Consider the following 13,349-nt stretch of genomic DNA (forward strand, 5'->3'; position numbering starts at 1 on the left):
ATGGCCATGGTAAACAATATTTCAAAAGGAGGAAAGGGCTGGCTCTCATGTGTTTTGCTTTGTTAAATTGAAAGATTTGTTGGGTGCTAGTCTCTATTTCTTTCTTTGTTCCTCTCTTTTCTAATCTCTCTCTTGATAATTCTTTTTTCTGATCTAACCCTTAAAACAGTCAGAAGGTTGATGTGGCTAGCTTTTGATCTCAAAGATTTGAACTTTGGTTTGCAATTTGAACAGCTGGTTGGGCTTGGTAGGTGCCTAGTTTTGGTGGTTGAAAAAGATACTGATCTTAATTTCATATTGGAGTTGTGATTTTTAAATAATTACTACATGGGTTAAGGATAATTTTTCCAAGCAAAAAGAAGGAGAGAAAGAAGGAGTTCTGGGTCATGAATTTTGGTTTTCACACATCTGAAGGTGACGAACCAAAAAAAGGGGGGGGGGGGGGGGAGGGGGGGGGGGAGGGAGGATGTTAACTGTTAACGCATATTTGCTCTGTTAAGTGAATAGACAAGTGGCTAAATTTTAAATGGGGTGCCTGATGAACAATAGTTAAGGTATTATACCTAAGTTTTGCCCATTAAATAATCACTCTATGAGATGCCCTTCGAGAAAATATAACCAAAATTATAATAGAACAAAACAAATCTATCTTGAAGCATTAGAATCCATCTCTTCAAAACACTTTTTTATCCGGATTGAATAACGCCGTAACCAAGAATTATTTTAAAAAGTCTTATATTCGGCTCTCGAACATTATTTAATTTTTTTGTAAAGCACTATAGCATATATGTAGAAAAACTTTTCTTCTTTTCTCTAAAAAAAATAATTTTTTTTTTATACAATTCAATAATTGAGGATAAGAGATCTGACCCTTGAATGACATTATTGAAAACATTAAAATGTATCAATTGAATTATTTTGAGCAATTATTAAAACATATTTTAATGGCATGCATAAAAAAAACAAACAATATAATGCAAGAAAAAAAAATCTAGAACCACATCTTTTTGTGCCATAATTTTAATGTTGTACCCTGTCCATAGTAAATCAATGTAAAAGTATCAGTCAACCTATTATAGTTTGCCTTATAAAATTGTTGTGAAAAAGTGTGCAGTAAAAGATAACGACATTAGAATCAAAGACTAGGGTGTGTTAAAGATTGGGTTATTAAAATTAAAAAAAAAAAAAAAGATTTATTTACTTAAAAATTTAACAAAGGTTATGTTTGGAAACAGATTATAAAAGCATTCACATTAGATCTTACAAATCCCATATGTTTGTAATATTTAGCATTAGAGCCCCAAAACCCCTCATCATCCGGTCTCTTAATTGTATAAATTTTTACAATAGTGCTACAATATCATCTTACTTTTATGACGGTACTATAGCATCTTGTATATAATATTATATTACTTTTTTCTATCTCTCACCCACTTAGTTGTACTTCTTCCTTACTTTTTTTTTTTTTTTGTTAACTCTGATTCTCACTCAGTTCTTCTTCCTCAGTTTTACTTCTTCCTTTCTTTTCTTTTCTTTTCTTTTTTTTTTCCTCTAATTCTCACTCAGTTCTACTTCGTCCTCAGTTTTGCCTCTTTTTTCTTTTTCGTTTTTTCTCTAATTCTCACACAATTCTACTTCTTCCTTTCTTTTTCTTTTCTTTTTTTTTTTCCTTTTTTTCTCTGATTCTCTCTTTCTTCAATTCTCAATTCTCAATCCTCTCTCTCTCTCTCTCTCTCTCTCTCTCTCTCTCTCTCTTCTCTCGCGTTCAAAGCTTGCCACTGAAGTTGAGTTGGATTCGGAATGGTCACGTCATGGTCACGCTGTGGCGAGATCAGATATGGATTTTTGGCATGGGTCTAATGTGGGTTTCTGGTGTGAGTTCTGATGTGGATTTTCGGCTGGGTCTGATGTATGTTTCGGCGTGGGTTCTAATGTGCATTTTTCTTTAATTTTTTTTGTGGGTTTCTGTCCATGGTGGTGGTGGGTGTGTTGTTGCCGTGGTGGTGGAGGATTTTTCTTTGATTTTTTGTGTTGTTGCCGTGGTGGTGATGGATTTTTCTTTGATTTTTTTTTTTTTTTTTTTTTTTTTGTGTTGTTGTCATGGTAGTGGTGGAGATGGATTATATTATTTTATTAGATAGTATATATTATTTTAATGAGTTAAATAAAAAAAATAAAAGTTGGGATGTTAGAGGTATTGTAAAATGGTGTAGTATAAATGATAAAGTTGATTTTAAAATGATAAAATAGAATTTTTTGTAGAAACTGGTCATGAATGCTCTAAAGCCAACTTATTTTACTATTTTGTTTATTTTACTATTTAACTTATTTTTATTACTATTCATGAGTCTCATTGCACTTTTTGGTACTATTCATAGGTCCCACTGTACTATTTAAACTAACTTTTACCTTTATCTACAGTACTTTCAATAAAAAGTTTTCAGTTTCAGCTAAATAAGCTGCTCCAAACGGACCCCAAGTGTGCGTTTGGGCTAGGATTAAAAATTAAAATTATTTCACTATTTAGCTTATTTTTGCTACTATTCATGAGCATCATTGTACTTTTTGGCACTATTCATGAGCCTTACTATACTATTTCAATTAATTTTTACCTTTATTTACCGTACTTTCAGTAATAATTTTTCAATTTCAACAAAATAAAAAGTATTCAAACACCCTTAAATTTAATCCAAGTTTCATTTATGTTTTCTAGAAGATGCAACAATAGACAGAGTAGTGTGAAAGTCTTAAATTCTAATTAAGAAAAAAAACAACAAAAATTCATTTAAAAAAAAAAAAAGAGCTAGTTGAACTGAACATGTGGCTCGTGGTTAGGCCAACGTCTCTTCTGAGTTGAGGGATGATCCCAGGTCAACTCATTCTCAAACTCTCAAGCTATTGACGTCATCTTCCACGTCAGACTCCAGCTCCTCTCTCTCTCTCTCTCTCTCTCTCTAAAAAAAAGGAATAAGTACTCGCACCCTTCGACTTAAGTCTCTTCACTCATCAAACTTCTTCAAAAAAAATAACTCCCATCAAATTCCAAAACCCCTTAAAAGAACCTCCATTTTCTCTCACTCCACGCGCCATGTACACTCACCCAAACACCGCATTCACACGCGCTGCCGATTTTCTCGGCCATCCCGCCACGTCACCCGACAACCTCACACCACTCGACCTCCCAACGTTAACTCTACCGTTACCGTTTCTTCCACCCAATTTACTCGACCAACTAGCGTCCCCCACCTCCGAGTTCGACTCGGTTATGAACTCGCCCGAAATTGGAAATAATAATAGCAGTAACTGCAGTGGCTGCAGTAGCTACGGCTCGACGAGCTCGTTCGCGAGTCACCAGACTCAGAGGCCCACCTTTTTTCAGCGAAGCGTGAGCAGCAACTCGTTCCAGAAGAGCGGGTTTCGCCAACTCGTTTCGTCTTCTACTCACGAGTTTGTCGACTCGGAGTCTGGTCCGGTCAGAAGGGTCTTCAGTACTGGGGATTTGCAGGTACATATATTACTAAAATGCCCACTTTGTTCTTCACGTAATGACATGGCTTTTCAATCGGTGACTCAGGGTTCAAAATAATTTATTTTACTAAAATTAAAAACTTTTTTATTATGAGTATTATATATAAAAATAAAAATCAATAAAATAGTTCGTGAAATTTATAAATAGTAGAGAAGTAAGTTAAACAGTAAAAGAATTTAAAAATAGATGAAAAAATAAGCTAAATAATAAAACAAACTAACAAAATTAAGCAAGCCAAATGCACACTCAGGGTACCGAACTACATGCAAAATTATTGTACCATCAAAACCATCCCTTTGATTTTTTTTTTTTCTATTTTTTAAATTTCTTTGAAGGGAAATTGGTTCATAGTACTAAATGATAATTAAAATGATTATATTATTACTTTTTAATTACGTGGATAACCATCTACTAATAAAGTAGTATTTGCTATTATTTTTGGTTATGTGATTTGATATATGCTGACTGTGATTGAGCTATTTTAGTTTGGTCTAATTTTTTTTTTTTTTTTAATTATGTGGGTGCAGAGAATTAATATGATGCAACATAGTCATCGATCGGAGAGCCCATTGTCCAATGAGAATAGTATCATCATTGAAAGTATGAGCAGAGCGTGCAAATACAGTCCTGAGGAGAAAAAGGAGAGGATTGAGAGATATAGGAGCAAGAGAACCCAAAGAAATTTCAACAAGAAGATTAAGGTTTTATTATCATGTTTATTTGTTAATGGGTTAACAACTTAACATTATATAATATTTTTTTAAAATTGCATTTGAGGCAATTACCTTACATAATAATCACTGCGATGACAATCAAAAAATTTCCATAAATATTTTTTTTATTAGAAAAAATGCCATAAATATTAAGATGAAGTAGGGTGGTAGATTCAATTATTATTATTAGTTAATTAATAGTGACCGAAAAAAAAAATTGGGGGGGGTCTTTTTACAAGTTTCTCAATGTACCGGTACTCGTGTAAAAGTAAGCAGTGAGGGCAAAAAGAGAGTTGATGTATGGTACTTGCAAAATCATAGCTCATTTAGATTTTTTTTTTTTTTCTTTTTTGATTAAATTTTTTATTTTTTTATTCTCTTTCACTTATGGGTGCACTATATATGATACGTCTTGTCACATGTAGCTTTTGCTACATGTTCCTATAAGTATCATAACTCATAAATAGTGATTTTTGTTCAAATATCACTATGAGGCTGTCCATCAACAGTAGAATTTCTAATCATCTCTCTAGGATAAGGAAATGATCATATTTTGTGATATTTGGTAGGCTTTACAAACATTTCTCTAAGTTTCTATTCCATCTTTGAAAAACCTTTAGAATTTTTTTTTTTTTTTTGATAACTAGTATTTTAAGAATAAGGGAGCCAAAGTATTAACAAATATAGAAATTTATCAATTTAAGAAAGGTTACATGGGAAATATGAATAATTGAAGAGGGGACATCCATATATTATCTGATAAATTTTACTAAATCTAAGGATAAATTTTGAATTATTGGAAAGCTTAAGGGGTCATAGTTTCGCGGTTGCTGGTAGAGTTGCCACAGAACTATTACAGTCTAATTACTGTCTATTTGATATAATTTATTTTTCAATTTTTGGAACTGTGGTTGTTTTAAAAAATTTGCGTTAAAAAATAAAAAAGTATCTTTAGAAAAAGTACAGTTTGAACTGCGTTACCAAACAGGCACTTACTATTTGCAGAACAATTATGTGCATTAGCTTCTCTGTGCACTGGGTCGTTGTGTTTCATATGGCACTGGCTGTCACACAATGAGAGACAGCATATGTAAAATAACAGTTATGGTCAAATTGTTTTGAGATTAACACATGAAGTGATGAGTCACTTCTGATAAAGCAATTAATCCATTACTGAAACCTCCATAATATCTTGACCTTTCTGTCATACTATCATGTCTATGTAAGAATTTTAATTCCCCTACAGTTTGCAATCAAACATGGTACTGGTAATTTAAATGAATAAACTTATTTACCACTACTATTCAATTTCACTATGCTTTTTGGATTGTGATCACTAGGTTATTACAGGCATTATTCTTAACACTCTCTTTTTAAATACAGTATGCTTGTAGGAAGACCTTGGCAGACAGTCGGCCACGCATCAGAGGAAGGTTTGCGAGGAACGACGAAATTGACAAGAATCCTCAAGTTCAATGGAGCCATATAGGCGGCGAGGGCGAGGAAGATGAAGACGATGAAGATAATTGGATCAATTTTATTGACACATTCTCAGCAGCAAACATGGTTCCTTAACTAATCATGAGAATTTCTATATGTTGGACGTGTTTGTGTCCTAGTGTGCATTTTATATATGGTCGTTTGCTAGTATGATGCATTTGAAGTGTTATTTAGCTTCAATAGGTGATGTAGATATAGTTTGATTGCATTATTATTATTATTATTCTTCAATATGGTTTTAACTTTCAAGGCCTAATGAACAGTCAATTTCTAACTGCCTGAAATATTTAGAACTCAGGCAGTTTTGAATCTTCTAGAATATATTTTAGTCAATCATCTCTATATGTGTGGAAGTTGATGATTTGGGGTTTTAGATAAAATTTATACATGCTTTATTTTAGTGCATAAAAGATAAACAAACTGATAAGTTGAAAAGAATCAAGATAAAGACGTTGCCGTTGACAAAATAATAGAAAAGAAGCGCAATGGTAAGATAGATGCAATGTTTCAAAAGTGGTGTATATATTTGCGCTTTGACATTTTTCTTCCTCAAGATTCACCTAGCTTGAAGGCAACTAATTATAGGCTGGAATAGACTACTGTGTATAAATCCTACACACACAGCATTAGCAATGTGAATTGAAGCATAATTAGCGTATTAACAATAGCACAAATTTTGATATTGGCATCGGAAGTTAGCTTCAACAAGTTTAACCAAAGACATATGCAATATGCATGGACTGGCACAAGCCTAGCATATATGTCTCCCTAGGTGTGCCTAAGGGATATTCGGATTAGTCAAAAACGTGAAATCATATTCCCTCTCAAATCAAAAATATATTTAGTAGTACACGACAGTTTTTCATTCCTTTAGAAGACATAGAAACCCCTTTCACCTTTCAAGTGCTAAAACAAGTCTAAATTGCTAAGATACATGGATTCATATCCAAATTGTGGAGTATAAGAATGGGAAAAAATGAGCAGTCATATTATACTAAGAATACATGAATTGTTAAGGAGCAGACATATTATCATATTGAAACTTGATTATCACGAGCAAAGCTTTGAGATTTTCCCTTCAAAAGTGACATCATATTGCCGGGCATGCATTAGGAAAGGAGCTAGCTATTCAATTTCCCTCTTCCCTCCTCTTTTTATAGCTCTTTTAGCTATTCAATTTCTTAGTCTAAAATTACTAGATCTATAGCCTCTCCTATCCAAGAAACAATTGATCATTCAATTTGATGAATAATGAGTAGAAACTTACATTAATGTGAGAAAATACATAAAAATTAAAATTGGAATTCTACTTTATTTTTAGTTTTATTTTTAGTTCTGATAGTGATTCTTGAAACTAAGTGTTTATTTGGATCATGGCGTGTGCGTCCACGTAATCGAAAAATCATTTTTTATTATTTTTAGTTTTCAGCAAAATAAGCGATATCTAAACGCACACTAAGTTGTAGCTAGAAATTACTTTTAGAGTGGACCAATAAAAAATGTCGCTATAAGGTATGATAATAATGGATATAATTATTTTTATTGATGTTGTAAATATAGCAGCAAATAAGTTTATAGTAATTAATAAGAAAGGTCTTTAGGGTGCATGGTAATGACAGATATAATGATTCTCCCTTTAATAAAAGTAACTAGTTGCTAACCCGTGCGATGCACGGGAAAGCTATTGGGTACGAAGATTTAACATTCTCAATTATTTAATAAATGTATGAAAGACAAATTTAAAGAACAAATTATTCAATATTTCTAATTAATCATGATGAACCACAACAATAGCAAACATGTTAACCCATCCAACAACAAAAATACAACTCATAAGCTTAAATTATATCCAAACACAAACAAAAGAAAAAAAAAAGTCTCATATTAATACAAAGAGAGAAACAAAACAAAAGGCTAAATGTAAATTAAAATTATAAAACATTAATAGTGATCGTTGTAAACCACAAAGCATATACACGGCTATTTAAAATCACTACTATCATTTGTTCAAAAAAAAAAAAAAAATCACTACTATCAAAAGAACTTTCAAAAGAGGTAGCACTATATATATAGATAAACAATCAATATTTAATATAAAATAATATAAATAATAAAATAAACAATCAATACTAAATATAAAATAATATAAATGATAAAATAAATAATGCAAGCGCACGAAGTTAACACTTGATGGACGTGGCAGAGGCATATAAACTTGAATTTGAAAGCTTCACAGGCTTGGTCAGGCAAAGGCACAAAAAACAAAATAAGGTTGAGAAGACTAAGGAAAAAAAAAAAAAAAAAAAAAAAAAAAAAAAAAAAAAAAGGGAAAACGCGTTTCAGCAAACGCGGACGCCGAATCCAAACTGCACCATTATCTTCATATATTCTTTATGGTTGCAAAATTTTGAGGTGATCAAAGATTAATAGTCATGTCATCAATCAATTGTTAAATTTCAAATTTTTGTAGTTGAAGATAATGCATAAAAAATGAGCTTATAGATCAAATGGTAAATATCATCCGATTAATATGAAAATTAGCATGTATGTTAAGAACATATAGAACATGTAATTCAACGGTTGAATTTTCAAAATATTAATTCAATAACAAGTTATTGAGTAGTGTAACATTGTTAGAGTTACACCAGGTGTAACTTGAACCTAACCCTATATATATATATATAACAAATAATTTATAAAACAAATAAAATGTTGGTCTCAATAAAGATACACAAATATGAAAAAGAGAGAATATTATAAGGCATTGATATATAACATCAACAAAATCTAGCTTCTTCTATAAAAAAAAAAAAACAAAAAAAAAAAAAATCTAGCTAATGAAAGTTTTCATTGAAATGGTATATCCTTTAAAGATGTCTCATAGTTCTTCAAGGCCTACCCAAGATTTCAGGCTTTTTTGTGTTGAGTGCTAATGAAACAGTCAACCGATTGGCAAAGTTTCAAGGAAAAGTCACCCATCGAACCACTTCCCGTCAATCTCGTTTTCCTTCTCTCGAAGTACATGGCCTTGCACTTCAATCCTTCTTTGGCCTTTTAAATTTTCTTTCGTTTCTTTGGTCTCTTTTTATTTCTTCATGAATTTTTTCTTATTATCATATATATAGACAATCTTGTATTATAAATTGTGAAGAATTTAAACAATATAGGCTGCGTTTGTTTTGGCTTCAACGATAAAAGAAAATCCTTTTACACCTTTCCGTGTATTTGGTTGCGCATGGAAAATAGAGTTTTCCGAAAAATCATTTACTTTGACCGTAAAATAAGGGCCTTTGACCCGAAAAATGAATGCAGCTTCTGTTTTACCTTCAAATCATTTACAGGCTCACAGACGCGCAAAGAGAGAGAGAGAGAAGAGAGAGTAGAGATCACACCCCAACCCCAGACGCGCCAGTGAGATCGCGCCATCAAGTTCACACCGCCGAGATCGTCTCGCTGAGATCGCACCACTATCAAGATCGCACCCCAGCACCAGCGCTGCCATCTAGATCGTCCCGCCATCTCGTTCTCGACCCAAAGCTCATCGACGCCACCGATATCGTCGTCTCAATCTCATCGCCCATGACCGTCGATCTCGTCGCCCATGACCCATGACTGATCTCTCTCTTTCCCTCAGTTTTCGATCACTCTCTCTTCCTCCCTCTCTCAGTTTAACCAAATTTTTTAGTTTAATGAATTGTTTTGAGCAAATTTTTGTTTCTTTAAGTGTATATATTGAAATTGTATATAATAAAATTTGTTTGAATGCTGAGAAAATGTGAAAATTTTGTAGGAAAATAGCATTTTTAGAATGTTACCAAACATCAAAAAAATCGTTTTTCAGACTATTTTCCATTGCACACCCAAACACCCGGATTTTATTTTCCTTATGAGAATTAACTTTCCTCTGCATTCATTTTACACTTGGAATTCAATTTACATTGAACCAAACGCAACCATAATTTAGTCAATTTGTGCCAATTATATTGAAATTGTTTTGGTAGCATGTAAAGATACAGAATTTGCTGGGCATGCACTAGAATGAAGAAAGACGAGCTAGCAATTCAAATAATAAACCCTCTTCCCTCCACTTTTTGAAGCTTTTTTTAAATCTTTTCGTTGGATATTCAAATTCTTTATATAAAATATACTTTAATTTTTAATTTCTCTTTTTCAAGAATCATTTCGTCGCTTAAGTTGCTAACTAATGGATTGGAACTTATAATAATGTGAGAAAAAAAAAAATATATATATATATATAATTGGCATTTATATTTAAATTTAACTTTCTCTTAGGCAAGAGGTCCATTGTTAATATTCTAGGCATGTCTTGGACTAATTGCTAAAGATTACAAAACAGAGGAAGTATTTGCTATGACAAAACATGCCATTGTTTCTACAACTTGTTACAGGTAAAAATAAGCATTCATCATTCAATGAAATCTACTATAATTCCCATTCCCAAATCCCAATCTATGTCCAAGTTCACCTATTGGAAAAGTGGAAAAAAAAAAACATTTGAAACAGAAAAGTACCAAACTTTTTTATTAATTTATTTTCTGAACAATGCTTTTATTAGAGAAATATAATAAAGAAGCAAAAACAAAAGGAACCATCTAATACAAAAAAGGTCATTGTCATAAGTATGGTACTACAAAAGTTTATAACTCTAATTACAATTGGAATATTATGACATCCAAAGTTGTCTAAAATCTGAGCTACACCCTCTATGACTACTGCTATTGTCTACTTATTTTCATTTTCAACTCCCTAATCTATATTTCAACCTACTTTGGTAGAGAGAGAGAGAGAGAGAGGAAATGAAAAGTGAAGTACCATATTCATTTCTCCACTGCTCTAAATGTGGGAAGAGAGTGGAAGGCCAGTCATCAACAGATCAGGGTGATCATACTCATTTGTAGCAGTAGTTTTTGGTGTTGAATGAACTTGGAGTTGAATTCTCTTCATTTCGGGGATGTTCCCAAAGAAGAAAGAAGGAGAAGGTCCCCTTATACTTGCCTTTGAAGTTTTGCTCTGAGAAGTTTTGGTTTCAAAACCGAAAGGTTATAGAGTTGCATTAACAACACTATAAACCCGCCTATAACCACTGATACAGTGATCTTCGCCATTAGAATTGGGTTTGCTTCCATGTTTCTGCTTCTTCTGCTTCTTTTCTCCCTAGACTTCGATCAAAACTAGGACTCCTTAGATTCTTTGTGTTTTCTTTCAGGTATTAATTGTCAATAGTCTGTTTTGCTGGCCACATTTTTTGTCTTTTTTTTCTTTTTTTTTTTTGATATTTAGCATTTTCCAAAAACCCATACTGTGTTGGATTTCTATCTGATTTGACAAGTGTAATTGGACTAACTGAGACGTATTCCCTGAGACATTGCAGGCTATATGATCCCCTTTTTGTTAGGATAACGATTAATAAGTGCACAAACTATTTTGTCTTTTACTCACTGAAGCATCAGTTGCCAAAAAAAAATTTATTTTTACCTAAAAAAATTACTTTATTTATTTTAACATTTTACTTTACAATAAATTCTGCATTATAAATCTATTTAAATACCACTTATTTTACTAAAAATTAAAATACTATAGTAAATAATTTTTAAAAGTGTGAATAGTATCGTAAGACTTTTTTATGAAAATTTTGTTGAAAAAAAAATTTATAGGTCCTATAAAACACGTATCCACTAAAAAACAAACCTCCACCAAAAACGCTTCTCAAAAGGAAAAAAAAAAAAAAAAACGCAAAACGTGACATTGGGAAGCGCAAAATGCGTTCTCGCACACCATACTCTCTTACTTTAGCATATCACTTATTAAAATAATTTTCAAAAATTCCCAACTTCTTTTTTTTAGAAGGAAAAAATTCCTAACTTCAAAAAATAAAAAAAATCATCACCCTTCCTACCGTGGTAGCCACAACCCACCAAAACCAATTGGAACCCCCCAAATCACCTTAACCCACATCCAAATCCAACAAAAACTCATTCCCTAGACCCAAAAACACAAAGATCAGACCACCAAACAACTCATTGCAACCCATCAAAATCAACCCACAAAAAAAAAAAAAAAAATCCACACAACCCAAAAAAAAAACCACCACAACCAACCATAGAGAGAGAGAGAGAGAGAGAGAGGTCTAGCGAGATCAACAGTGGGCAAGGTGGCAACATACTCTAGAGAATAGAAGAGAGGAGAGGTAGAGAGTGAGAATGAGAGAGGAGAGGTCTAAGGGTCTGTTTGGATATCGCTTATGCTGAAAATTGAAAATACTATACAAAATAATTTTAAATGTGTGAACAGTGCTGTGTTTTACCAGTTTTAAAGTTATTTTGCTGAAAAAAGTACTTGTGGTTCTCATGAACAGTACACGGGACCCACTAAAAAAACGCATTGCTAGAAAGCGCAAAATACACTTCCCAAACGGAGGCTAAGAGGGAGAAGCAAAAGGAAGAGAGAAGTAAAATTAAAAACATTCAAAAGTTTTACAATTTTGTTTTCTATTATCAGAATTGTACTATTTATCAATGCTAAATTTTTTAACATTAGTGATTAGAATTTTGATGTAGGAGGTTTTTTTTATGTTTAGTGTGCTAAATGTTAAAAATTTAGCATTTAGCACACTTTATGCTAGTGCTCAAGAGCACTAGCAATAGTGGTGCTAAATAGCTATATTCTATTTTTAGCACACTAAATATCAAAATGTACCCTGCAATAGTGGAGCAAAGTTATATTTTTGAGAAATGATATGTTCTACAACATTTTCCAACAAATCTTAAGTGGCAGTTGTTACTGGTTGTTATTGTTGGGGCAAAAAAGTAATCTTAGTGTTAGGTTCAAATTTAAATCATAACAACTAACCACCTATAATTTGTTGTGAAAATATTGTAAAAAAACTAAAAAAAAGCTTAAAAAAAATTATTTTGCGTTCACACTGCTTTTGTCTCTCTCTTACTACTCTCTCAATGTCCGCATGCATTCAACTACTTTTGGTTATGATTGTATTTTGGTGGTTGAATGAAATATTATTTTATTGTAGTGTTATATTATTTTATTGTGTTAAAAATTAAAATAAAAACCACTGCTGTTAATGTGAGAAGGTAAAATACATAAAGTGACTTTTGTGGTGCTAAAAAGCTAAAAATTTGGCTCCACTATTGTGGATGCTCTAATCCCTTCTTTTTTTCCAAGTGAGGTTTGGATAACAATAGGTTTAAACACAACTTTTTCACAAGTATATATATTGTGATTAGTGCATAACAAAAATGGTAATATGATGGCATTCAAAGAGATAGCCAATACAATTCTCATTAGAACTAGGAGAAAGGGTTTTCTTTTTAGAAGGAAGATAGTAAAGGAAAAAGAAGTTCATACTAGTGATCACATCCTTATAATCAATTGCACTATTCTTCTTCTTCTTTTTCCATGACCCCCAATTAAAGGTAAAGAAAGAAATCAAACACAATTGTTATTAATTTACAAGATATGAAGGAAATCAAAAAAAATAATCTTAGTGTTACTAAGAGTATGAATGATTAGATGAACTTATTTTATAGTTTATTTTATTTATAAATAAACCCTGTATGAGAGAGAGAGAG

At 32.2% G+C, this 13,349-nt stretch overlaps 1 protein-coding gene across 1 annotated transcript; it reads left to right on the plus strand.

The window, feature by feature from the left end:
• The first annotated feature begins 2,851 nt into the window (after positions 1 to 2,851).
• LOC112019915 (zinc finger protein CONSTANS-LIKE 1) lies at positions 2,852 to 5,953 on the plus strand. The gene is made up of 3 exons (XM_024052457.2): positions 2,852 to 3,505; positions 4,057 to 4,230; positions 5,626 to 5,953. The coding sequence occupies exons 1-3, from the start codon at positions 3,089 to 3,091 to the stop codon at positions 5,815 to 5,817; spliced, it is 783 nt and encodes a 260-aa protein (XP_023908225.1). The 5' UTR covers positions 2,852 to 3,088; the 3' UTR covers positions 5,818 to 5,953.
• The last annotated feature ends 7,396 nt before the right edge of the window (positions 5,954 to 13,349 follow it).

This window comes from Quercus suber, unplaced genomic scaffold (assembly GCF_002906115.3).
Source record: "Quercus suber isolate HL8 unplaced genomic scaffold, Cork oak 2.0 scaffold_264, whole genome shotgun sequence".
In the NCBI taxonomy this organism is placed as follows: domain Eukaryota; kingdom Viridiplantae; phylum Streptophyta; class Magnoliopsida; order Fagales; family Fagaceae; genus Quercus; species Quercus suber.

Excerpts from the sequence above, each read along its gene's own strand:
- LOC112019915 (XM_024052457.2), top strand. The coding sequence starts at position 3,089 with ATGTACACTCACCCAAACACCGCATTCACACGCGCTGCCGATTTTCTC. Across the intron at positions 3,506-4,056 it reads TCAGTACTGGGGATTTGCAG|AGAATTAATATGATGCAACA; the intron begins GTACATATATTA and ends ATGTGGGTGCAG. Across the intron at positions 4,231-5,625 it reads ATTTCAACAAGAAGATTAAG|TATGCTTGTAGGAAGACCTT; the intron begins GTTTTATTATCA and ends TTTTAAATACAG.